Source organism: Physeter macrocephalus, chromosome 7 (assembly GCF_002837175.3).
Source record: "Physeter macrocephalus isolate SW-GA chromosome 7, ASM283717v5, whole genome shotgun sequence".
Taxonomy (NCBI): domain Eukaryota; kingdom Metazoa; phylum Chordata; class Mammalia; order Artiodactyla; family Physeteridae; genus Physeter; species Physeter macrocephalus.
Window position 1 is genome coordinate 8,939,782 of NC_041220.1, and position 26,597 is coordinate 8,966,378.

At 42.0% G+C, this 26,597-nt stretch overlaps 1 protein-coding gene across 1 annotated transcript in view; it reads right to left on the reverse strand.

The window, feature by feature from the left end:
- The window catches only part of ABCG2 (ATP binding cassette subfamily G member 2 (JR blood group)), a 156,962-nt gene continuing 130,365 nt past the window's right edge, over positions 1–26,597 (reverse strand). Inside the window, exons 8-17 of the mRNA XM_028492100.2 lie at positions 20,437–20,588; positions 18,330–18,434; positions 16,967–17,217; positions 12,054–12,136; positions 6,522–6,611; positions 5,239–5,363; positions 3,555–3,709; positions 1,315–1,404; positions 379–461; positions 1–73 (exon numbers count right to left, since the gene is read on the reverse strand). Coding sequence (XP_028347901.1) covers positions 1–73; positions 379–461; positions 1,315–1,404; positions 3,555–3,709; positions 5,239–5,363; positions 6,522–6,611; positions 12,054–12,136; positions 16,967–17,217; positions 18,330–18,434; positions 20,437–20,588 — 1,207 coding nt within the window. The remainder of the gene's footprint in view (positions 74–378; positions 462–1,314; positions 1,405–3,554; positions 3,710–5,238; positions 5,364–6,521; positions 6,612–12,053; positions 12,137–16,966; positions 17,218–18,329; positions 18,435–20,436; positions 20,589–26,597) is intronic.

The window sequence follows — 26,597 nt, forward strand, 5'->3', positions numbered from 1 at the left end:
TCATCCATACACTGCTGATACCGTTAAGGCCGCGCTAAAAATATCAAAGCAGCTCACTTCAAACTCCAATGTTCTAAAACATAAAAACTCAAACCCACAATCCAAACTGCAAAAGGATCTTTTAAAAGGCCCCAAACAAACAAGTAACACATGAGAAACATTTCTCCAACTGAAATACGATTTTGACCGTAACAGAGTACCCAGGAGTTGCAGAGCACTTTCACGTGCATCAGGGTACAACCCGCTTTATAGACGAGAACGTTCAGGCTCGGAGAAGTCAGTGTTCCCGAAAGGACCCCCCAGCTCTAAGCCCAGTGGTGTTTCCGCATCACAGCACAGCAGCAAGCGAACCCACTGAGACGCTGAATGCAAACTTACATTGCATAGCTGCAGGTACTGTTTGCCGTTACATTGATTCCCGGGCAGAAGTTTTGTCCCAAAAACTCATTATGCTGCAAAGCCTGTAACACAAGTGGGAGCAGGGCAAGGAAAATAGTTTTAAATTTCAGAAAGTTTCCAAAGAATGATCACAGTCACGTCCTCTGAGTTTAATCTCTATTGTTATTTCTAAAAACAAACCAAGCTTCACGTTCACAGTCTTTGTCACACCAAAGCAACTAAAATTATTTTTCCTGGCAATCAAGAGGCCTATAGGGTTGGGGTTTTGGCTCTAATACAAAAGCCAAGAGGAGAGATCTCTGGCTATATGAGCCCATAGTTCTTTCCTTCTTCTCTCCCCCATTTTATAACCCCATGAACACTATAATTAAAATGATACAGTGGTACCCGGTGACTACTGTTAATTTATAGTAACAACCTTTTGTATTGCTCTTGTTTGTTCTCATCCAGACCACTACAATTCTTGGGAGTTAGGAGCTTAATTATACTATATTAAGGCACAGTTTTCTCTGGAGTTGATTAGCTTTCTAAAGCCAGTAGTGGCTGTATTGTACGGTCTTTGTTCTTCTTCTCATTTCCCTTTCAATTTAAAATATGTATTCTAGGCTCCCATCCTCTCATTAATTTCTTTAATGAACTGAAACACTGTATTTTTTTATATCAATTAGTCATCTTTGTCCTTTACTCTGCGTTATCTCCCAATCCGTCACCTCCCTCAAACAACAGGGTGACTGGAGAAACCCCAGGTGATTATCAAGGTGACGCAAGGCTTCCAGGGAGCTCTCCTTCACTGTCCTCAAACTCGCACAGCTCGCACAGCTCATGGCTGGGGACATGAGATGGTGAGGCTTTATTCTGGTTGCTCCCAGCATGGGAACAATGAACCAGTCACAGTGACAGACAAGGAGAACATACCGCAAAGCCATATCGAGGAATGCTGAAGTACTGAAGCCATGAGAGCCAAGGCACAACGGTTCTGAGATTTACCAACAGCCCTGAAAATATCTACAAAAAACAAATACCAAGAATCAGAACTGGTGGAGCGAGTTCATGAAGAATTCTGGCAAATACCCTCCCCTCAGCCCCGACAGCCTTGCGAACACTTCTGCCTTGAAATCCCTTCCACTACTCTGAAGACTTACCTTATCCTCTTTGTATATGTGTATCTCTCTAGAGCTGAGGCTGTTAGGGTTCTAAAGGAATCACAAATGTATCTATAATATACATTTTATTTAACTGGAAGATTTTTAATTGTTGAGGCTTTTATTTCCTCTGTAACTGCACACGATGGAAGGTCAGTAAGTAGTGACTGCTCTAATGATACAACGAACGATATGTTCCCACCAATAAACACACCCGAACACATCCTGAGGACCTCATGCCCGTTTCCATTAACACAGTAATATTTTCCATTTACAAGGGTTTGCATTCTATCTCTGTATGACTTTAGGAATAATTTTGGGTTCAAAATGCATGCTTAAAATAACCCAAAGACTGGAACTGGTACACAGCATAATATGGTAAAGCACAGCATAAAATATGGTCAATACCTTCATTTAAAGCTACCAAAAAGCAGTATTACAAGGGAAATTCCAGGAAGGTCTGCTCCAGCAAGAGACGGCTACATGAGAAGAGGTTCACGGAAAACACCTCCTAACTGGCACAAGGCATGCTGGGGTGGGCATACGATGACAATGTTCCTGGTGTGACCACACAGTTTTAAACTTGACTTAACCCCGTGCTTAATACATAAGACAGCATCTCTGAGTAAGATACGGTCTTAGGACTGGTTTATAAAGTTCTATACACAAACCCTTAAATAAAAACAAATCAAAGCATCTAATATATCAAATAAAACATTTATATATTTGAAGAACATCTTATTTATTAGATGACATTATAGAAAATGTACATAAAATCGATCACCTTCTCAATACTGTTTAGATTGGTAGTTTTCAAACTCAGAAATGGAAGAATTAAACTTTGACAAGAGTTGGTGCTAATTACCTACCCTTTAAAGACAGGTACTGCTACTCTAGCAGAAAGGGCATGTGGATTAAGTAAATAGGCTACACACATTCCTGTTTACTTGATGTTAGTGGGGACATGTGGTAACTGGTTCCCTTCACCTATCGAATCACCTTTGTGCGTGCAAAATGTGGGGCCATGGGGGCTTCCCTGATGGCGCAGCGGTTAAGAATCCGCCTGCCAGTGCAGGAGACACGGGTTCGAGCCCTGGTCCGGGAAGATCCCACACGCCGCGGAGCAACTAAGCCCGTGCGCCACAACTACTGAGCCTGCGCTCTAGAGCCCGCGAGCCACAACTACTGAAGCCCGCGCGCCTAGAGCCCATGCTCCGCAACAGGAGAAGCCACCGCAGTGAGAAGCCCGCGCACCGCAACGAAGAGTAGCCCCCGCTCGCCGCAACTAGAGAAAGCCCGCGCGTGGAAACAAAGACCCGATGCAGCCAAAAATTAATTAATTAATTTTAAAAAACGTAAGGCCACGTAAGGTTAGGATTAAAGAGCTGTTTTAAAAAGGTAAACAGAAATATATTGATATAAAGGAATGTCAGGAACCCAGAAAGGAGGGGACCTAGTACCGGAATTTTTCAGGATTTTTAAAACACTCCTTTTCAAAATACAGGAGGGATGCAAGATGGACCCATGCTGCATGCTGCTGTTTTCCTGGAACTTAGTTCCTCCCTTGCTTGGAGAGCAGTTCCTCCAACCAAACCATTTCAGCGGTCAGTTAAACAAGCCAGCAGTTCTCTCACACCAGCAGGGAAGTCAAACAATGAGCCTGTCATTTCTACAATTTTTTTAAATTTGAAAAATCAAAAGTTTTCTGGTTTTTAAAGTTCCAGTCAACCAAGCTTTCGTGACATGTCACCAAGAGTCACCTTTTTAAAGCTCATTACTAACAACATGTTAACTAAGGTTATAACAACTATATTAGAACAGTAGCAAAAAAGACTGGTAAGATGAAGAAAAAGCTAGTACGTTCTCTAATAATATAAGCTATTACTTCACTATACGGCCTCCTTAAAGCAAAAGGATTTACAGAATCCTCAAGCAGATTTTACAGGATAGGTGAATCCGGGGGGAGAACAAAGGGAAATAATTACGTCTCAGGGAAGCACAGTTCATACTCACCATCATAAACACAAAAGAGATGGTCATGAGAAGCGTTGCTATGGATACCACGCTCTGACCTGCTGCTATGGCCAGTGCCATTGAACTGGCTGAATAAGCCACCATCATCAGGGTAAACATCATGATGAAGAAGGCCTCCACCTGTGGTTTCAATCCTTAGGGAGCAAAGAGGGGGTTAATCCAACTGGCTACATCACGGTGTATCGGGCATTGTTATTGTGCAAATAACACTATAAAATTTTGAGAAACTAGTATCAGATGGAAAAAAATTCATCCTCTCTCCAACCACCCCGGGTCACCACTTTCATTGTTCCCCCCGATATAACTGTAGGAAGCTATATGCTATATGCAGTTTTCTTTTTTTTTTAAATTTATTTATTTTATGTTTGGCTGCGTTGCATCTTCATTGCTGCACGCAGGCTTCCTCTAGTTGCGGCGAGCAGGGGCTACTCTTGGTTGCAGCGCACGGGCCTCTCATTGCGGTGGCCCCTCTTGTTGCGGAGCACGGGCTCTAGGTGCATGGGCTTCAGTAGTTGTGGTGCACGGGCTTAGCTGCTCCGCGGCATGTGGGATCTTCCCAGACCGGGGATCGAACCTGTGTCTCCTACATCGGCGGGTGGATTTTTAAGCACTGCGCCACCAGGGAAATCCTGCAGTTTTCTTTTACAGGCTCACTGCATAAGCACTTTCCCAAGTAACACTCGTGCTTCTTTCCTTGTAATTATTAACAATTTCTGAGTGCCTGAGGTGGAGAGCTGCAGGCAGCACAACTGACCAGAATTCTACTGCCCTCTCTTCTAAGAAGGAAACTTGCCAAGACCACATTCATTTTACCTAGACACCACCACAGTACTCACTGTTTGTTTTAAGTGCAATAGTGAAGATACTGGGAAGGTCAGGATTATACGCCTTCCCAGTGGTTTTAAAATCTGGTGGATATGTCCATAATCCAAGTCTCCCAAGACAAATCACCCTATAACTCTGGGATTGAGGACGGGGTTAAATTAAGTTTCATAATACTGCTTTATCAACGAAAATAGGCTAATACTGTGGGTCATACAAAAATCTGAAGATTTTGGAACAGCCATGAGAACACCAGTTAGGAGTCCGAGGATGTAGGTTCTATGCCTAAGTCTTTACGACACACCTCTTATTTGTAAAATGGAATTTTACACTCGATCGATAGTGCTTTGTCAGAAAAGAAATATTTCTGGTGCGTGTGTATGTGAGAAATATATGGAAATTCTGATGCAATGAGCCTGGGGTGTAGGCTAAACACAATGCATAAAAAATCAATCTGTCTACATCTATCGAACATTTTTATTAACAGAAGTCACTATCTTTCATTATCTTTATACACACACACACACATAAAAATATAAATAGATAAGTAATAAATATCCCAGCTCCAGCTCCTCCAACATAGTGTCAAATAGTTTTAGGAATTATTTCCATGTTTGTATATGACACAGAGTATCTCTATTTATAAAATATAGTTTTAAAATTACTTTGGAAAAAGTCTTGCAAAAATCTCCTCAGAGAACAGTTAATTCAGAGCATACATAATGGATAGATGCTTCCTTATCTCAGGACTTGATTTACAGTTTTGAGAACCAAAGCACACCTGCAAGAAGTCCCCTCATTTCCAAGACTAAAAACACATACCTTTTGTTTCACAGCTTACCTAACAGGAAGTATGTTATACTAGTAAATATAATACTTGGTAACGTCCTCATGGGGAGCAAATCAGACAACAGTTTTCCAAAGAAGTAAGATGACACTCTGTAATATCCACTGATATATTCATGTCTGAAAACAAAGATCCACATCATACGTCCCACGTTAGTTGAAGAAGGCAAAGACCAGGAGATTAAACCACTTGCTGTCCCTATTTCTGCCGCCACCCTGGATCCAAGAACTACAGCTTCCACGTCCTCGAGGCTAAGCCACCCCCCGCGTGCCTGTCAGCTCAGGAACATCTCACGTGTGCGCCCCCCCCTGCGACATCGCCCCCCGAGGCTCTGTGCAGTGAGCCCTCTTCTCATTGCATGGCTCCCTCCAAATGCCGGCCGGTTTGCCCTCCGAACACACACTCCGGGGGGACGGGTCCTGCATCGCCTCCCTCTCCTCCGACAGTGGCTCTCGTTGAAGGCCAGCATGTCAGAAGCTGATCTCAGTGGTCACAGAGGCTCTTCTTCTTCCCTACTTCTAATTATGAAGAAGGTGGTGTTGCTATTCTCCGAGCCTCAAATGCAGCTTTGGGTCACTAATCTGTTTTTACTGCTTCCACTCTCATGGTAAAAAAAAGAAAATGGCACTTCTTTCCATGATCGTGCCTGCCAAGCACACACCCCTGTCAGCTATCAAATCCCCTTTTCTTCCCTCTGAAGTTCTAGATCCCTCCCTTCCTGAGAGCTTCCTCCTGTAAATCCAAACTACTCCACCGAGAATTTCATTCTTCCCCTCTCTAAAGATTCCTTTACGCAACATGTAAACATGCAAGTCTCTTTCAACTTTGGAAAAACACAAGAAGCAAAACAGCCCTCCTTTATTTTAAGGCTGCCCTCTGGCCCCTTCCACTCTCCTTTCCACTGAGGGCTTGGTCTATATTCTCGGTCAACTTCACCTCCTCACATTGAATTTACTGTTCAGCTCACTCCCTTCTCTCTACCAAGGCCCTCAAAGTTTCCTTGTGACAGTCAACATGACTTCTTATTTGCTAAAAACAAAAGATCCTTTTCAGCCCCTTTATTCCTTGCTTTCTCTGCAGCACTGGATCTGCGGGCCAGGCCTTAAACACGAAACTCCTTCTTCCCTTGGTGTCAGGCCCCACGGGCTCATGACTCTCCTCCCAGCCTCTGAGCCCTCTTGCTCAATCAGCACTGGTAATCCCCAAGAACCATGGCCTGATTCTGGACATGACCAGTCTGACCAGTAGCCCCCTTCCTGAAACAGAGACCTACTCACATAAAGAGCTTCTTCTCGACCACCAGGAGCTCCACGGCCGACACACTGCTGAAACACTGGTTGGTGGTCAGGAAGAAGAGCACCCCGGCTCTGTGATGAGAGAGAGGGAACGAAAGCACTGCAGTCAGTTAAACATCCTTAGGTCCTTTTTCTACCTGCAAAACTCTTCCCTCGAATGGTATCTTAACACATTAAACAAACAACTGTTCTGGTTGAAACTGAGAGGGAAGCATGAGCCCCATCAGGTCACTCCCTCACCCCTGTGTCTCCACAGCGATACCCCTGGGACTCCATACAGCACAGTTTGAAATTCATGACCTAGTTTGCTACGGACTGAATTGCATCCTCCCCAAATTCCTGTGCCGAAGTCCTAACCCTCAGCGTGACGGCATTTAGAGATGGAGACTCTGGGAGGCGGTCCGGTTTAGACGAGGTCATGAGGGTAGGGCCCTCACAATGGATTAGTGCCCTTAGAAGAAAAGGGAGAGACATCAGAGCTCGCTCTCTCTGCTATGCAAGGACACAGCCAGAAGGCAGCAAGTCAGAAGAGGGCCCTCTTCAGAACCCGACCATGCTGGCAACCTGGTTCCCAGAACTGAGAGAAATGAATTTCCGTGGTTTAAGCCACCCAGTCTGTGGGTCTTCAGCACAGTCTGTAGCAGCCAAGCTGGCAATTACACAGGTCATAAAAATACTGTCACCTTGGATTTTAACTAACAAAATGCCAACTGCAGTTCCTAACGTATGAACAGAGAAACAGTGAGCCAAATAAAGCTTGCAAAGGTTAAAAACCTCTATTAGCCACTTCTTTAAAAGTTGAGTAAAGAAGAAACTAAGACAAGGCAAAATGAAAGACTGTGGAGGGACATCTTACTGTATACATCCACCTCCTCACAACCACCAGCACAGCCTTGAGTCTCCTTGACCACCCACTGCCAGTGGGGTTTCTTTCCAACGGGCTCAAAAAAAAAAACCCAAAATAATGCTCATAAAGGAAAAACTCATCTGTGCACCTATGAGAAAAGGAAGACTATTAATGCTTCTCTCTCCGTAAAATAACTGAAGTTTAAAAAGGAAAGTACTCAGTTAATCTACACTTCAACAGAAATATGAATTTTATGAAAGCATGCCCGCAGTCCTGAAACACTGTTGGGCTTTCCTTCCTAACCAAATGATTTAACTGACATTGAGGATGTGAGTTGAAATGAAAAGAGATGAGGCAGCACATCATTTAAATGACACACAAATAAGAGAATTTTTTAAAATGTAAACCCAAGTGTATAAACCCTCTAAAAATAAAGAGTCCACACTCAGTAACTGGTTTTAACACTCCCTCCTCCCAAAATAAAGAACTTAAGGAACAGGCTGTTTTAAAAGTAAATGTTTAGGGACTTCCCTGGTGGCGCAGTGGTTAAGAATCCGCCTGCCAGTGCAGGGGACACGGGTTCGAGCCCTGGTCTGGGAAGATCCCACATGCCACGGAGCAGCTAAGCCCGTGCGCCACGACTACTGAGCCTGCGCCCTAAGCCCACGTGCCACAACTACTGAAGCCTGCGCGCCTAGAGCCCGTGCTCCGCAACAAGAGAAGCCACCGCAACGAGAAGTCCACGCACCACAAGGAAGAGTAGCCCCCACCCGCCGCAACTAGAGAAAGCCCATGTGTAGCAACAAAGATCCAATGCAGCCAAAAATTTATTTATTTAAAAAAAAAAAAAAAAAAAAAGAATCTGCCTTCCAATGCGGGGGACGCGACTGAAGCCTGCGCACCTAGAGCCCGTGCTCCGCAACAAGAGGAGCCACCGCAACGAGAAGTCCAACGAGAAGTCCACGCACCACAAGGAAGAGCAGCCCCCACTCGCCGCAACTAGAGAAAGCCCGTGTGTAGCAACAAAGATCCAATGCAGCCAAAAATTTATTTATTTAAAAAAAAAAAAAAAAAAAAAGAATCTGCCTTCCAATGCGGGGGACGCGGGTTCGATCCCTGGTCGAGGAACTAAGATCCCACATGTCCCAGGGCAACTAAGTCTGTGCGCTGCAACTACTGAGCCCGCATGCCCTGGAGCCCACACGCCACAACTGAAGAGAAGCTTGTGCACTGTAACTACTGAGCCCGTGCACTCTGGAGCCCACACACCACAACGAGAGGGAAGCCCATGCACCGCCATGAAGAGTCCGCGCACCGCAACTAAAGATCCCGCATGCCGCAACTAAGACCCAACGCAGCCAAATAAATAAATAAATAAGTAAGTAAGTAAATGTTTATACAATATATAAATGGAAAAAAGCCAGGTCTATAATGCAAGCAACTATGCTACTTTCTGCACACAAATAAGCCTAATATCAACATAAAAGCTAATTTCAGAAACACAGGACATGGCAACAATTCAGCTCAATTTGTTAAGTGTTACACCTAACAGTACAATAATGTTCATAAAGATTTTGAACTAGTACATACTGAAATTCCTCCTAAATCATAAGATAATTTATTTTATACTAAACAGATTTTATTGTTAAAGAATTTAATGTATTCTAGTTCTTTTCAAGGTGGTAATTCATGTTTGTAATATCTGCTTATTGATGCAAATATTCTTAAAATATCTCTTCCCTTAATATATACATTTATTTGTTGAGCTATCTCCACAACTCTGTAAGGTAGTTGTTAGGTCCAAGAAGCTCATATTCCATACATCATTATACAGGTTAGAGAAAGAACAAAGAGAGCATCTCCCTGGAATAATTCATTCCCCAAAAAAGAGAACCAAACCACACTGGCCTCCAGGGCAATTTCAAGTGATAAAAAGTGGCAGTAAGCTTAAGTCAAAAATACTAATTAAAATAGCTCCAATGCTCTATTTTTCCAGAAAACCTTGAAGAAACAGTTAACGCTCTTCTAAATTTCTCTGGACTCTTCTACCAAGAGCTTTAATGACTGGATTTCCAGTTCCTGTCTTAAATCCCAGTTGAGGACAGGCTTCCCAGTATCTTTTTCCAAATGCTCCCCGCTGCACAACACAAAAGACCCACAGGCTCTAGATTCCTGTGTTATATACTCTGTGCTTCACGAAAATATGGCATCTACACAGGGTACCAACCATCAATTACTAGCAAGTTTCGAATAAACCAGAGAAGAACACAGCCCTCGGGGAAGATCAAAAGAAAAACAATAACATAACTCTGGAAAAAAGCTCCAGTAATTATCTCACTATCTGATGCCCCATAGGAGATATCTTACTTTACCTGAGTGAAGAATTGACTTTTATGCTTGTTCTTCCTTTCATAAACAATCATCCTTTTCCAGATATCAAAACAGATTCAACTTAAGCTACTACAACTTTGCTCAATAGTGAAATGGGGATAAAACCATCCCCTTCTTTGGCTGGGAGGGTAACCTGAGACCCTGGATGTAAATAAAGCCTGGAGGACAGTGCCTGGCCCAGGGCGGCTCTCAATAAATAAAGCCAAGACGAACTCTGCGGTCTCCCGCTCTGCTCAGCACCTCTATTCAGAGCATGCTGTGGTCCATTACAAAGTCTCGGGCTTCCCTGGTGGCGCAGAGGTTGCGCGTCCGCCTGCCGATGCAGGGGAACCGGGTTCGCGCCCCGGTATGGGAGGATCCCACATGCCGCGGAGCGGCTGGGCCCGTGAGCCACGGCCGCTGAGCCTGCGCGTCCGGAGCCTGTGCTCCGCAACGGGAGAGGCCACAACAGAGGGAGGCCCGCATACCACAAAAAAAAAAAAAAAAAAAAAAAAAAAAAAAAAACAAAGTCCCATCAGGAGACAGAGCTTCAAGGGCACGTTATGACCGAAACCAGGTAAGGTAAACTAACGTAAGTACTGACCCTACAACAGAAAAAGCTGAGTCCCCACCATCACCCCATGTCAAACAAATCAAAACCTTAGAAGGAAATTAACTCACAGGCAACAAAAGAAAAAAACAGATAAACAGAACTATGTCAAATTTTAAAACTTTTGTGCATCAAAGGACACACCAGCAGGGACTTCCCTGGTGGTCCAGTGGGTCAGACTCTGCGCTCCCAATGCAGAGGGCCCAGGTTCAGTCCCTGGTGGGAGAACTAGATCCCGCACGCATGCCGCAACTCAGGAGGCTGCACGCCACAACTAAGAAGTCCGCATGCCACAACTAAAAGATCCGGCGCAGCCAAAATAAATAAATAATTTTTTTTTTTTTTAAAAAAAGGACACACCAACAGAATGAAACGACAACACACAGAATGGCAGAATATATAAGGAATTTAACAGCTCAACAATCTTCAAAACATCCAATTAAAAGATGGTTAAAGAACTTCAATAGACATGCTTCCAAAGAAGAAACACAAATGGCCAATGTGCACATGAAAAGATGCTCAACAATACAATAATCATTAGGGAAATGCAAATCAAAACCACAATGAGATACCACTGTCCACTAATGAGGGTAGCTATATTAAAAAGAAGAAAACAAAAGAAAAAATAAGTGTTGGTAAGGCTGGGGAGAAACTGAAACCCTGTGCACTACTGGTAGAAATGCAACATAGGCAGCTACTGTAGAGGACAGGAGAGCAGTTCTTCAAAAAATTAATGGAATTACCAAATGATCCAGTAATCCCACTTCTGGGTATATACCCAAAAGAATTTAAAGCAGAGGGCTTCCCTGGTGGTGCAGTGATTGAGAGTCTGCCTGACGATGCAGGGGACGCGGGTTTGTGCCCCAGTCCGGGAGGATCCCACGTGCCGCGGAGCGGCTGGGCCCGTGAGCCATGGCCGCTGAGCCTGCGCGTCCGGAGCCTGTGCTCCGCAACGTGAGAGGCCACAGCAGTGAGAGGTCCGCGTACCGCAAAAAAAAAAAAAAAAAAAAAGAATTTAAGGCAGAGACTCAAACAGATATTTATTTGTACATCCATGTTCATAGCAGCATCATTCACAACAGCCAAAAAGTGGAAACAAACCAGTGTCCATGGACAGATAAATCGATACACAAAATGTGGTATATCCATACAACGGAGTATTATTCAGTCTTTAAAAAGAAAGAAGTTCTGACACATGCTACAACATGAATGAACCTTGAAGATATTATGCTAAGGGCAATAAGCCAGTCACCAAAAAGACAAATACTCCATGATTCCACTTATATGAGGTACTTAGAATAGTTAAAATCAGAGACAGAAAGTATAATGGCGATTTCCAGGGGCTGGGGAAACGGAGAACAGGGAACTGTTGCTCAGTGGGTATAGAGATACAGTTTGGGAAGATGAAAAAGTTCTGGAGTTGGAAGGTGGGGAGGGCTGAACAATAACGTGAATGTAATTAATGCCACTGAACTGGACACTTAAAATTGGTTAAGAGGGTAAATTTTATGTTCTGTATATTTTAGCACTAAACAATTAATTCTTCCATTCAGCTTTCAATTCTTTGACTTATCCTACTCCTCAATTTACCCTTTGCTTATCTCAAATTCAAATTCGTAATGGATTTTCATAAGCTTGAAAGAAAAGTAACAGCACATTCTCAAAATCAAGATCCAAATTTACTCACCTGTTCTGGATTCCTGCAGGATCATTTTTTAGATCGTAGAAAATGGCACCAATAACCAGTCCCAGAATGACTGTTACAATTATCTTTTCAAAAAGAAAAAAAGAATTTCAATTAAAGGCAAAAACTTAACACATTATTATTAAAATATATCTGGCTACATAATGAAACTCTCCATTGATACAGGTATTTTAAATGGCTTGGCCATAGTCCTTGGGAAAATATAAAACAGTGTATGTTATTAGACTACTTTTTAAGTTGAAATAAAAATAATTTATCTGTGTGCTAGGGAGACTGACGGGCGACAAAGTAGAAAAGCTAAGATTTCTCCCAGTGCTTTACCAGGCCCTGCCAGTTCATGGTCCAGTTCAGGCTACTGGGCCTGGGAATGCTGTAGAGTGTAGCAGAACAATGCAAGCACCTAGCGAAATAGTCTGGGGGGTAAAATAAAGTCCGAGTGGCTAAGAGTTCTGGCCTGAACTCTCAACCTTTGTGCTAGTGAACAACATGCATAGCGTGATATTTCAAGAGGCTCCAATAAAAACAGGATATCTTTACTCTTAACATGAAAAATAAATAAAAATGAACAAAAATTTTAAAGCACACATGAAAAAAATTCTAACAATGTAATTTTCCACAATAAGGAAGTAAGGGTTGGGAGAGTCCACGCCTGCCCTGGAAAAGTGCACTGTCACTGTCACCAAAGCATTCAGCCAGCTTTCTCTGAGGGCACCCGAGTGCATCCACTACCCACCTTCCTGTCACTGCTTCTCCAGCAACCTCAGCCCGGAGGGCCTACAGCCAACAGCAGAACTAAGCTGCCAATGCTGTGCCACCCTTACCTACCTTCACCCACTCACTCTTGTTTGATGACTCCTAAGAAGACTGGATAAACATCACTTTGGTTTTTAAGACTGACAAACTGTCTCTTAAGGACACTTCTATAAGCGAAGGGTTAAGGGTTACATTATAATTTATTTAAGGAAATTCTACTTGTACTTTTAAATTAAATTTAATTAAATGAATTTAAAAATATAGTAAATGATAACCTAAAGAAAACAAAATATCCCACGATGGACCTTGGAACCTTCAAAGTTTAAAAACAAAACAAAACAGAAAAACACCTCAGTACTACAACAGTGCAGTAGTATCAAGACTTGAAGTAACTTGTCGAGACACTTTTGGCGTGAAGCAAACAAAACTGCAAAACAGGATCATGACCTGTGAAGACCAGCTCGTGAAGACCAGTCTGGAAAGAATATGATTTGAGATGTCCTTAAAAATTGCCTTGCTAAAAAAGACAGTCAGAAATTTGAAAAAAAAAAATCGATTACCCTGGCATATTTTAATTACCTTCAAACTATACTATACTTCGGGGCTTCCCTGGTGGCGCAGTGGTTAAGAGTCTGCCTGCCAATGCAAGGGACACAGGTTCAAGCCCTGGTCCGGAAAGATCCCACATGCCGCGGAGCAACTAAGTCCGTGCGCCACAACCACTGAGCCTGAGGTCTAGAGCCCGCGAGCCACAAATACTGAGCCCGTGCGCCACAACTACTGAAGCCCGGGTGCCTAGAGCCCGTGCTCCGCAACAAGAGAAGACACCGCAATGAGAAGCCCGTGCACCGCAACGAAGAGTAGCCCCCGCTCGCCGCAACAGGAGAAAGCCCCCATGCAGCAGCAAAGACCCCATGCAGCCAAAAATAAATAAATTTATAAAAATATATATATATATACTATACTTCACGTCAACAGATCAAGCTTCCAAAATAAATAATAACCCCATCAGCATGTGTGCGTGCACATATACACAAGCTATACTTTCACCTTGTATAACTATAAGAATAGTCAGGCTTTTAAAATTGGACACTCCACATGCTTTGTTTCTTCTACATTCAAACTTAGTAACTTATGTTAACAGACTGTCAGTTTTATCGTTTGGATGTTTCCTAAAAGTTTCAAAATTCTAAAAGTATTTTCAAGGAAACTTTTCAAACATATTGACAAAATGATTAATCTCATAATTTTGTCATGGTTTTATAAGGTGCGTCTATGTTTTTCCTTCTTACATTAAGGAAAAGAAAATAAACAGGAAAACTAAACATTGCTTAATGGAGCAAAGAAATTCTATCCTATGAGTTCTGTGCAGCTGACTTCTTTTGAAAAGAAATTTCCTAAATGTGTTAATTCTTTGTTCAAATGTGTTTGTCAACATTTCTCAAGGTGGATTCTAAGGGATGTTTATGGCTGGCGCTGAAAAAATTAATCCATAGCCAAATGTTAAATGTGCTAATAGAAACAATGAATCTCCAAGAGATATGACAGTATTTTCCAAGTTGATTTGATCAGGAAACCTTTGGCACATTATATGAACATTAAACCTTCTCATACAGATAATCCATTCATTCCAATATCTTCCAAAGACAACTTTTGGTTAAATGCATTACCAGAAGCAAAGTCTAACTCATGTAAATGACTAGTTCAAACTTAAGTATGGCTGTTAAGACTACGCATCCCAGATTTATCAACAGAAAGCCATAGAACATTTTAATAGCTCCATATTCAAACACTTAGAGAAATAAAAGACACACTCACAAGATTATAAAAAAACCCTAAACCAGAAGTCAGCAAGCTATGGCCTCCCAGGCCTATTTCTGTTCAGTCCATGAGCAAGCAGTTTTTTACCATTTTATTAATGGTTGAAAGAAAAAAAAGAATATTTCTTGCCACATGAAATTTACATACAATTCATATTTCAGTGTCCGTGAATAAAGTTTGATTGGAACACGGCCACGTTCATTTTTTAAAATGTATTTATGGCTGCTTTCTTGCTAAAATGGCAGACTTGACTACTTGAGACAAAGACCACATGAGCTGCAGAGCCTAAAGTATTTACCCTGTGACCCTTTACAAAAAAAGGTTTGCCAACTCCTGTCTTAAGCTAACGTTCCAGCATTGACACATCTGAAGGAGAGTTCCCCCCACATACAGATGCTCAGGGAGATGCAAGGTTCTATCCCTGTTCTGCAAGATTACCGCTGCTCTGAACATCGCTGGGATTCCTTTTATGGAACTGAGGTCACTGAGGAGGTAAGTAGGCTGAACGTGCAATTTGGAGGCACTAGGCATGGGGTTTGCATCTGAAGAAAGCCCAGCACCAGAAGGTGCAGAAACCTGGTGTACTTATTACAAAGAGCTCCACACTCTAACTGCCCCTGCCCAGAACTGCCAAGGAGTCACCCCTTGGTAGCGGCAGGGGACTGGCTCCAGGATCCTCGTGGATATCAAAATCCACAGATGCTCCGACCCCTAATATAAAATGGAGTCGTACGGTCAGTCCTCCGCACCCATGGGTTCCTCCAACCTCAGCGTGCATGGAACCCGGGATACTGAGGGCCGACAGTATGTGACTTGGACAAGGCATCTAGAAACCACTTTTAGAGGCAAGAGAAATGTATTTTCCAAATAAAAAAATCTAATGCATAAATCAAACGAAGAATCACCTGCCGTATATCATCTCACGGTTGAACAATGGATAACCAGGTTGACCGTACTTACAGAATTTGTTCCCAAATGACATCAAATCTACTCTAAAAGGATAAAATCGTACCCTTGATTGAAAGTACACAGAAGTGTTCATGTTCTGACAGAAATGCCAAATAACAAGTACAAAACTGTTTGGAGCAATTAGCAGTACGTCTCAAAGAGGGATATAGGCTCTCGGCATTAATACTTAGAAGGCGACAGTACTGCGGTATGAAAACGATGGTGCATGTGGTAAGAAGTCAGTGATGTTTCACTGGAGACAACAACATGCCATCTTTTAGCACTTGGCAGAAATTCAGTGATAATAAAATCGGCCAACCCCCAAATAACTGGCTAAACTGACTTCCATAGAACAATGAACTGGGAATATAAGGACTTTGGATGACAGAGGGCTTAAGAATAACAGAAAAATCATGAAGGAGTAATTATCGACAACTATCAACGTTGTCAGCCAAAAGAGAACAAGAACATTATTTCATCTTAATTGAGGGAAGGTCAGTCTGACAGTGGAGGCTTACTGAACGGAATTCAAGTCTGCTTCCTACCTCTGTGTTAACCTCATGCTGTTTCAGGTGTCTAGCGCTCTCCTAAGATCAGAACCCCTCCATGAGGAAGGCCGATCATAAGGAACAGCATTTGCACGCAGGCTCTTTGTGCAGACAGTGGCCAGCCCGACAGCCCTCAGGGACATGACACTGAGCTGAAAGCTTCCCTGGCCACTTTCCACCTGACCTAAGATGCAAACCAACCCCTTCCCTAGCTCTTCCTCTTCCCCTCCCTTCCTTTCCTTCTCTCTTTCTCTTCCTTTCTCCACTTCTCTGCTTAAACTCTCTTCCTAGCCCTTTTTACCACCTGACATGCTATATATCTTATTTCTATATGAATTTATCATCTGTCTCTCCTCATAAGCAAACAAGCTCCACGAGAGCAGGGATTTTATTTTCGCCCACTTTGTTCACTGCTGTGTACAAGCTCCAAAATGCAGCACGCGATCAGTAAGAACTTGTTGAATGCATCAGGAAATGAACATGTGCAGCCACCAGAAAACCCCAAATGTGGTCAAACATTTCCTTTACTTCACAATTTATGAAAAAAAAATTTTTTTCTACAAAGATTATCCATTACACCTTGTCTAAATCGAGCAAAATTCTGAATTAGATAGTCCAAAAATACAACCCATTAAAAAAGAAATCTTCAATAAGTAAAAACTTAATTGGGTTTTACTTGTTTCTATACCGCAAATGGAATGGGGATAAATAAATACATAAAAAGTGTGGGTAGAAGGTAAGCATAATCCTAAAATAGATTGTATCAGAACCTAATGCCCCCAAATGAGTATTTTACAGCATAATTAGAAGACTCTGCCAGGTTACCTGAGCTATAGAAGCCTGGGGATTACCCAGTAAGTTTTTGAATGAACGCCTGGAAATCCATCTAAGCTGATGACAGAAGGAGGTGGCATAGGTGATCTCCTTGTAGACTGAAATCTTCTTCTTTTTCTGACCCCCTGAGAGTTGCTCTAACTCAACTTGTGTTTCCTTGAAGAAGGAGGAGTTGGCATAAAACTCAGTTAATTTTTCTATGAGTGAAGTATCTGTCTTGGAAGGCTCTTCAGTCTCCTTGGCTTTGGAATAAAAGTGGATAAAGAAGGGAAACATTATTAACAAAATAACAGCTGATTTAGTCCATTTTTCTGTAACCCCTTTCTTGGATTCTTCCCTAGTACCTTAATTCTAAAGCTTGAGTATAAAAAATTATGAGATCTGTCACTGCTTTACAAAGTAGAAAAACAGAGTAAATTGGCCTACTTCCGTAAACTTACGGATACAGCAAACTCACTGATCTTTTCCTAAATCTTTTAAAATAGACTTCTCACCATATGGAGTTATAATTCCTAATAAAAAACCTGGTCTTTGCTTTTTACAATGTGCAAATGCATAAACTGCCAAGTTTCTTATTTCAAAACACTATACAGTTGGCCCTCTGTATCCACAGACGTTGAACCCAGGGGAGAGGGAGGGCCTACTGTAAGGGACGTGAGCACCCTTGGATTCTGTTACCTGTGGGGGGGGAGGGGGGAGTTCTGAAACCAATCCCCCGTGGATACCAAGGGGCCACTCTGTTAACGATGGGCACTTTTTTAAAAATGGGAACCCTGCTTAGAACTGACACCATCCTATAAATGCTCATTTACAGATTAAGTCAAAAAGAGCACACTCTCACAGACAACAAAGTCTGTGTTGACTGACGCTATGAGATTGAAGGTTTGTGTGCCCCCAAACTTCATATGCTGAAACCCAATCCCCAATGTGATGGTATCTGAAGGCAAGGTCTTTGAGGGATGGTTAGGTCACGAGGGTGGACCCCTCAGGAGTGGGATTAGCGCCCTCATGAAGGAGGCCCCAGAGGGCTCCCTCCCCACTACCACCACATGAGGAGGCAATAGTACGGTCGCTCATCTATGAACCAGGAAGCAGGTCCTCAACAGACACCGAATCTGCTGGCACCTTGATCTTGGACTTCCAGCCTCCGGAACTGTGAGAAATAAATGTTTATTGTTTAAGCCACCCAGTCTACGGTACTTTTGTTACAGCAGCCAAACAAACTGGGACAACCAGTATCAGAGGACAGCACTGATGTAAATTCACACAGCCATGTTTTAGAGAGCTACCACGTTGCTAAGCTTCAGCCAACTCAATTAGGCAATAATCTGTGACTCTCGACAGATTTGCTTACCTTCACCATCTGTGTCTTCTCTGTTTAACACCACAGCACAGGAGTCTCCATTAATGACGTCCAGGAAGAAGTCTGCAGGGTTATTATAGGGCTCACAGTGGTAACCTGCAAAAGAAGGCAACTCAGGTACACAAACTTGACAGTCTTGGGAAATGAAGACTCAGTGGGTGAGGGAGGCGTTGCTGGGAGAGACAGGATCTAACAATTTCTCCCTCACTTTCCGTCTCTCTTCTCCCCTCACTAATTTACCGCTTCCTTTTAATCGCACAGTATTTCAACAGTTTTCTGACTCTTCACAAAACAGCACACTCCAAACCAACCTTGGACTCTTAGCAAGTCTTCTGTTGGTGCTTGGTCCTTACCCATCATAATTCATGAGACCTGAAACAGCTATCAATATGCTCTGGTGCTTATCAGAACTTCTTCAGAAATCTAGATATAGGTCCAAGAAAAAAAAAATAAGTTGGGGAAAAAAAAAAAAAAAGCTATAGAAGAACTAATGTTCCTTAAAGCCAGCTAAGGCATAGCAGGACTGTGTTTGGGAAAGATCTGGGGTATGCTCTGCTCTCCAAGTTCACCTGGGGACTGCTAGAATGCCAGTACCCACTTTAGCAATGATTGCTTTTGCCCCTATTAAATTCAGGTCCAAATGGTCCTCTGTTATGCTCCTGTAATTCCAATATAGAGAACAAATCACCAGAACAGCATTCTCAAGAGAATGTGGCTGGCAGAGCATAGCTGAATGCTTACCTTGACTTCTTGTGGCCCTGTAACAGGGAAGAACAAATCTGACTCCATATTGGATCTGTTTCTTTCACTTTAACCTCTGAATTCTATTGCTTCTGCTACAAGTTAAGAATGTTGCCTACAGCCTGAAATATTCAGGATAGCCCATTCTCAAGGGTCTGATCTTTAAAGGTGGAACACTTTACCATTCATAGAGAGATAAAAAGTTGCAGAACAGAGAATAATGTTTGTCTTGTTGGAGGTTTACAGGACCACCATGACCAGACCTACATGGACAGCTGCAAGAACAAAGGATTCCGACACTAAGAAGTTTTCAACAACCGGCCACACCCCCTTCCCTTTTAGTATAAAAGAAGCCTGAATTCTAACATGGGGAAGATCGTTCTTTGGGACACGAGTCCACCATCCTCTCGGTCTGCTGGCTTTCCAAATAAAGTCTCTATTCCTCGTCCCAACAACTCATCTCCTGAAATACTGGCCTGTCGTGCAGCAAGCAGCATGAGCTCAGGCTCAGAAGCAACGTGATTCTCTGAACTCAGCTTGGCCTGTAGTCTGATCCTTAGCTTCATCCCCGCTAAACTCCCTAGACCCATGCAAGGCTTCTTAACTTTAAATGATAGAGATTAAACAAAAACATTTTAAAATGTGGTTAGCAAATATTTAAAACTATATTTGAGTTCATGGAGCACCATCTATAATCATATCCAAGGATCTCTAAAATGAAGCAGATTGCGTAAGTCATAAAAAAATTACATATTTCCATTTAAATAGAACCAGGCAGTCCAGAGCCATCAGAATGTTGGCCCACTGAAGTCAGACTTAGGACTAGCCATTATATTGACAGGTAATTCACACACGCGCTAAATCCGCAATCTAATGTTACTAGAAGATTAAGCAGCATCTCCATGAACCCCCAACCAAGGTAGATCAACATCCCATGTAAGGGAAAAACATGATAAAGTCTAATCTGTATCATGGCCAAGAAGACAAATAATTTAGGGACATTAGGCCTTTCCAAAAATATTCAACTAACAGATAACTGGCTATGAGGCCAATATACTTATTGAACTGTTAGGGAAAGGTCACCAGAACTGAGAAGGAGAACAGATACAGACCCAGGAGAAATACATACACACTCACACTCACACACACACACTCAAACAGGACAGAAAAAGATACCTAAATAACAAGCTGGCACTGCAAAGTGAAGAACTAGCACTAAACTAACTGAAGATGTTTCGGAGTAGTGGAAACCATGGTATATCTACTCAAAGATCAAACAGCACTCCAGGTGACCCGTTTGTTCTCCTTTAGGATACTATTAATGAAGGATCTTACTTCATAAAGAAGTCAAACATACCAGTGGATGCAAAGTAACCCAAGGCGTCCTGAGCAGGCCCGTGGAACATTAATCTTCCCGAGGCCAACAAGGTAAGGCTATCAAACAACTTGAAGATGGAATAACGAGGCTGATGAATGGAGAAGATGATCGTCCGTCCTTGTTTAGACATCCTGAATTAAAAGTGAGGAGATAACGAGTCATTAAACATCTGAAACTTGCATTTCTTGGCAACATATTTTATTATTCCTGCCTTTAGACCATTTGTTCCTCTTTCAACTTGATTTTCTCTTACTAAATTCTCATCTCATATCATCTGTCTGATAGGTAGAGAACCTAAATTCAGTGCTTTCATGAAACACTACGGTTTCTAAAGTGTGTTCCATGGGTAGTCTAGAATCAATCAGAATATTAATTAAAAATACAGATCCCTGGACCGTCTACTCACACCTGTTGGGTCTATGGAACCATATTTTTAACTAGCACCTAGGTAATTTGTAAGTACACCCAAGTTTTAAAACTTATTATGAACTAAACATTAAAACAATGGTCATATGCGCCATCCTCATTGATCATTTAAGTCTTCTGGCTCTTTAGGAACTGGTTATCATTCTTCTGCCCTAATAATACAATTAACATTACTGAGTACTGACTAGATCTTTGCTAAATACTTCATAGAAGACCTTATCTAAATTTACACAATAGTGTTATGAGGCAGTACCAATAATTATTATTACTGTTATGTAACAAGTAAGGCTTAGAGAATTAAGCAATGGCTCAAAGTGTCACTGTGAGAAGGAGCAGGGCTGGGGTTTGATCCCTGGTCTAATACCACGGCCAAAAGATAGGAACTCCTATCTTTATACAGGAGTTACTACTTATGGGTAGAAGAAACAGGCCAAAATCACTGTTCAAAATCTGATATTACTGAAAACACTTTATGAGAAGAATCACATCAATTCAAACATTTTCTAAGCACTTACTATATGCTAGCCAAGAAAGTTTGTTCTGCCTCAAAGATGACAGGCCAACAGACGAATCATTTCAATACAAGGTGGAGTACAAGTAGCTGAGGGTGCCCTGTAAGCCAAACAGGAGACCGACCCAGTCTGAAGATGATGTAAGTAGCGTATCAAAGGGGACGACAGGAGTAAGCCAAGAAGAGAAAGGGCAGTCAGGATGGAGGAAGACGGCAAACGAGGCAGGCGATAACAAGGTCTACTGCAGAAACTACAAGTAGTTCAGTGTCACGGCAGAGCTGAGGTGTATGTGTGGAGGCGGGGACTGAAAAAAAGACTGCGTCAAAAAGCAGGCCCACGATACATCCCGTCACTCAGAGGGGGAACGTCAGTCAGTGGACAGGAAGCAGCCAGTAAAGGACTGGCACAGGGAGGCGGACTGGTGTGAGTGTGGTCTGAGGACCACGGAGGCGTCAGTATCAGGATCTCCTATTACAAGTGGAGGATCCTGGCCTCCACCTCAGAGCTCTAGACTCAGAAGCTGCATTTTTAACAAGACCCTAAGTGATTAGTGTACACAGTGGAGCTTGAGACAACTAGGTGAGCGCTCTCCAGTGTGAGGAAAGATGCTTGTGTGCCAACTAGTCCAAAACATAAGGAAACATAACATAGTCCAGGATTCTATGTCAAGTCATCATTCTCTAATGAACACTGTTCACATGGTTACAGATAATAAAAATATCATGGAGGTATGCTCTAACTGATCCTGAATCCCAGACCTGATACTTGACATCTTCACGTATATGTGCAACTGACATCTCCAACGTAAACATTTTCCCATCTTCCCATTTCTTCTTACTTTAGCATAGAGACTTGCTTATGAGGGCATGGACATCAGAGGAAGCAAGGCAAAGAGAAGGAAGGGAAGCCATATGAAGGTGGTGTGTCTGGCAGCTTTTAAAAAATGGGGGGGAGGGGTTACTGTCCCAGAGGTAGTGAGCGGAGGGAAGATTGGCCAGAGTGACGGGGAGACTGATTAAACTGAACAACTAAGTTACTTGACCGAGGGGCTTCCCTGGTGGTGCAGTGGTTAAGAGTCCGCCTGCCAATGCAGGGGACACGGGTTCGAGCCCTGGTCCGGGAAGATCCCACATGCCGTGGAGCAACTAAGCCTGTGCGCCACAACTACTGAGCCTGCGCTCTAGAGCCCGCGAGCCACAACTACCGAGCCCACGAGCCACAACTACTGAGCCCGCATTCCACAACTACTGAAGAAGCCCGTGCGCCTAGAGCCCGTGCTCCGCAACAAGAGAAGCCACCGCAATGAGAAGCCGGCGCACCGCAACGGAGAGTGGCCCCCGCTCGCCGCAACTAGAGAAAGCCCGCGCGCAGCAACGCAGACCCAACGCGGCCAAAAATAAATTAATAAATTTATTTTTTTTTAAAATTAGTTGACTGAGCAAGAAAGTAAACATATTGAGATAATGGGAGCCAAGTTTCTCATTGTCTGAAAAGTCACTGAAAAACATGGAAAGGGCGAAGACTGAAAAGAACACTCAAGTGTTAGATCAGAATTGGAAATATTATAAACTCACGGGTTTAAGATGTACATACTAACAGAGCAACAGGTACAAATATGTTTATATATATCATTTCTATTCAAACTATATACATATACACACACAACACATTTATAGTAAATACATACTTCCAAATAAAATATAGACATATATTTCTGTGTTATAGATATACAGATACACATACACGTGTACTTCCTAGGTCTGTCTGCTAAGTGGGTCTAGAAGCACTGACACTCCTGTAGCAGTGAGCACACTAAGTAATCAGATCTTGGTTTCTAAATCATAACTACACCAGAAGGAACCAGGGCCCCTTGGAGAAACATCTGGCACAGGAAGAGTACAAGATGAGCCTGGAACGTCCTGCTGACCATGAAGTAAAGAAATGCTTGAAGAAGGACAGGGATCATGTCAAAAGGACACAAAAGCCAGACTGAAGAGGCTTCCACCGGCCAAAAGCAGGGTGAATTTGGTCATAAAAATAAATAAGAATAACAGATTACAACCCACTGAATAAAAGAAGAAAATGAGTAAACATAAATGAACAGAGAAAGAGGAAAACTCCTTTACAGTAGAACGCCAATTAATATATGTAGAACGAATGATGTAAAAAGGAAATCACCACTTGGCAACCCTCCCACTAGTAGCTGACAGGCAGGAGTTGTGAGTATAGGTGGGTGGAGATTTGATGACGAACAGGATATTGGCCTAATATCTGATTATCTCCGCTGAAAAAATACTAATCAATTACAAACGGGAAAATACTGATTTCACAGCAGATCGACCCAGCAGATACCAACAAGACCAGCAGATAAAGGTTATAACATCACCATTGATGGGAGAAGTCAACATCATGCATCCCTGATGTTATGCACCGAGAACACAGCATCATTTCTTTCATTCATTTATTTATTTATTTATTTACATCTTTACTAGAGTATAATTGCTTTACAATGGTGTGTTAGTTGCTGCTGTAAAACAAAGTGAATCAGCTATACGTATACATATATCCCCATATCTCCTCCCTCTTGCGTCTCCCTCCCACCCTCCCTATCCCACCCCTCTAGGTGGTCACAAGCACCGAGCTGATCTCCCTGTGCTATGAAGCTGCTTCCCACCAGCTATCTATTTTATATTTGGTAGTGTATATATGTCAGTGCTACTCTCTCACTTCGCACCAGCTTACCCTTCCCTCTCCCCATGTCCACAAGCCCATTCTCTATGTCTGTGTCTTTATTCCTATCCTGCCTCTAGGTTCATCAGAACCTTTCTTTTTTCTTTTTTTTTTAGATTCCATACATATGTGATAGCATATGGTATTTGTTTTTCTCTTTTTGACTTACTTCACTCAGTATGACAGACTCTAGGTACATCCACCTCACTACAAAAAACTCAATTTTGTTTCTCTTTAGGGCTGAGTAATATTCCACTGTATATATGTGCCACATCTTCTTTATCTATTCATCTGTTGATGGACATTTAGGTTGCTTCCATGTCCTGGCTATTGTAAACAGAGCTGCAATGAACATTGTGGTACATGACTCTTTTTGAATTATGGTTTTCTCAGGGTATATGCCCAGTAGTGGGATTGCTGGGTCATATGGTAATTCTATTTTTAGTTTTTTAAGGAACCTCCATACTGTTCTCCATAGTGGCTGTATCAATTTACATTCCCACCAACAGTGGTTTGTTGGCAATCTGTATATCTTCTTTGGAGAAATGTCTATTTAGATCTTCTGCCCATTTTTGGACTGAGTTGTTTTGTTTTTTTGATATTGAGCTGCATAAGCTGCTTGTAAATTTTGGAGATTAATTCTTCGTCAGTTTCTTCATTGGCAAATATTTTCTCCCATTCTGAGGGTGGTCTTTTTTGGTCTTGCTTATGTTTCCTTTGCTGTGCAAAACCTTTTTTAAGTTTCATTAGGTCCCATTTGTTTATTTTTGTTTTTATTTCTATTTCTCTAGGGGGTGGGTCAAAAAAGATCTTGCTGTGATTTATGTCATAGAGTGTTCTACCTATGTTTTCCTCTAAGAATTTTATAGTGTCTGGCCTCACGCATTACAGTCTGAACTCAGGGAGCCTGATTCCTCCAGCTCCATTTTTCTTTCCCAAGACTGTTTTGGCTATTCGGGGTCTTTTGTGTTTCCATACAAATTGTGAAATTTTTTCTTCTGGTTCTGTGAAAAATGCCATTGGTAGTTTCATAGGGATTGCACTGAATCTGTAGATTGCTTTGGGTAGTAGAGTCATTTTCACAGTGTTGATTCTTCCAATCAAAGAACATGGTATATATGTCTTCATCTGTTTGTATCATCTTTAATTTCTTTCATCAGTGTCTTTTGGTTTCCTGCATACAGGTCTTTTGTCTCCTTAGGTAGGTTTACTCCTCGGTATTTTATTCTTTTTGTTGTAATGGTAAATGGGAGTGTTTCCTTAATTTCTCTTTCAGACTTTTCATCGTTAGTGTAGAGGAATACAAGAGATTTTTGTGTATCCTGCTATCCAGATTTTTGTATCCTGCTACTTTATCAAATTCATTGATTAGCTCTAGTAGTTTTCTGGTAGGATCTTTAGAATACTCTATGTATAGTATCATGTCATCTGCAAACAGTGACAGTTTTACTTCTTCTTTTCTGACTTGTATTCTTTTTATTTCTTTTTCTTCTCTGACTGCTGTGGCTAAAACTTCCATGACTATGTTGAATAACAGTGGTGAGAATGGGCATCCTTCACTTGTTCCTGATTTTAGAGGAAATGATTTCAGTTTTTCACCATTGAGAACAATGTTGGCTGTGGGTTTGTCACATATGGCCTTTATTATGTTGCACTAAGTTTCCCCTATGCCTACTTTCTGGAGAGTTTTTATCATAAGTGGGTGTTGAATTTTATCGAAAGCTTTTTCTGCACATGTTGAGATTATCATATGGTTTTTCTCCTTAAGTTTGTTAATATGGAGTATCACATTGACTGATTTGTGTATACTGAAGAATCCTTGCATTCCTGTGATAAACCCCACTTGATCATGGCATATGATCCTTTTAATGTGCTACTGGATTCTGTTTGCTAGTATTTTGTTGAGGATTTCTGCATCTATGTTCATCAGTGATATTGGCCTGTAGTTTTCTTTCTTTGTGTGACATCTTTGTCTGGTTTTGCTATTAGGGTGATGGTGGCCTCGTAGAATGGGTTTGGGAGTGTTCCTCCCTCTGCTGCATTTTGGAAGAGTTTGAGAAGATAGGTGTTAGCTCTTCTCTAAATGTTTGATGGAATTCGCCTGTGAAGCCATCTGGCCCTGGGCTTTTGTTCCTTTGAAGATTTTTAATCACAGTTTCAATGTCAGTGCTTGTGATTGGTCTGTTTATATTTTCAGTTTCTTCCTGGTTCAGTCTTGGAAGGTTGTACTTTTCTAAGAATTTGTCCATTTCTTCCAGATTGTCCATTTTATTGGCATATAGTTGCTTGTAGTAGTCCCTCATGATGCTTTGTATTTCTGCAGGGTCAGTTGTTACTTCTCATTTTTCATTTCTAATTCTGTTGATTTGAGTCTTCTCCCTTTTTTTCTTGATGAGTCTGGCTAATGGTTTATCAATTTTGTTTACCTTCTCAAAGAACCAGCTTTTAGTTTTACTGATCTTTGCTATTGTT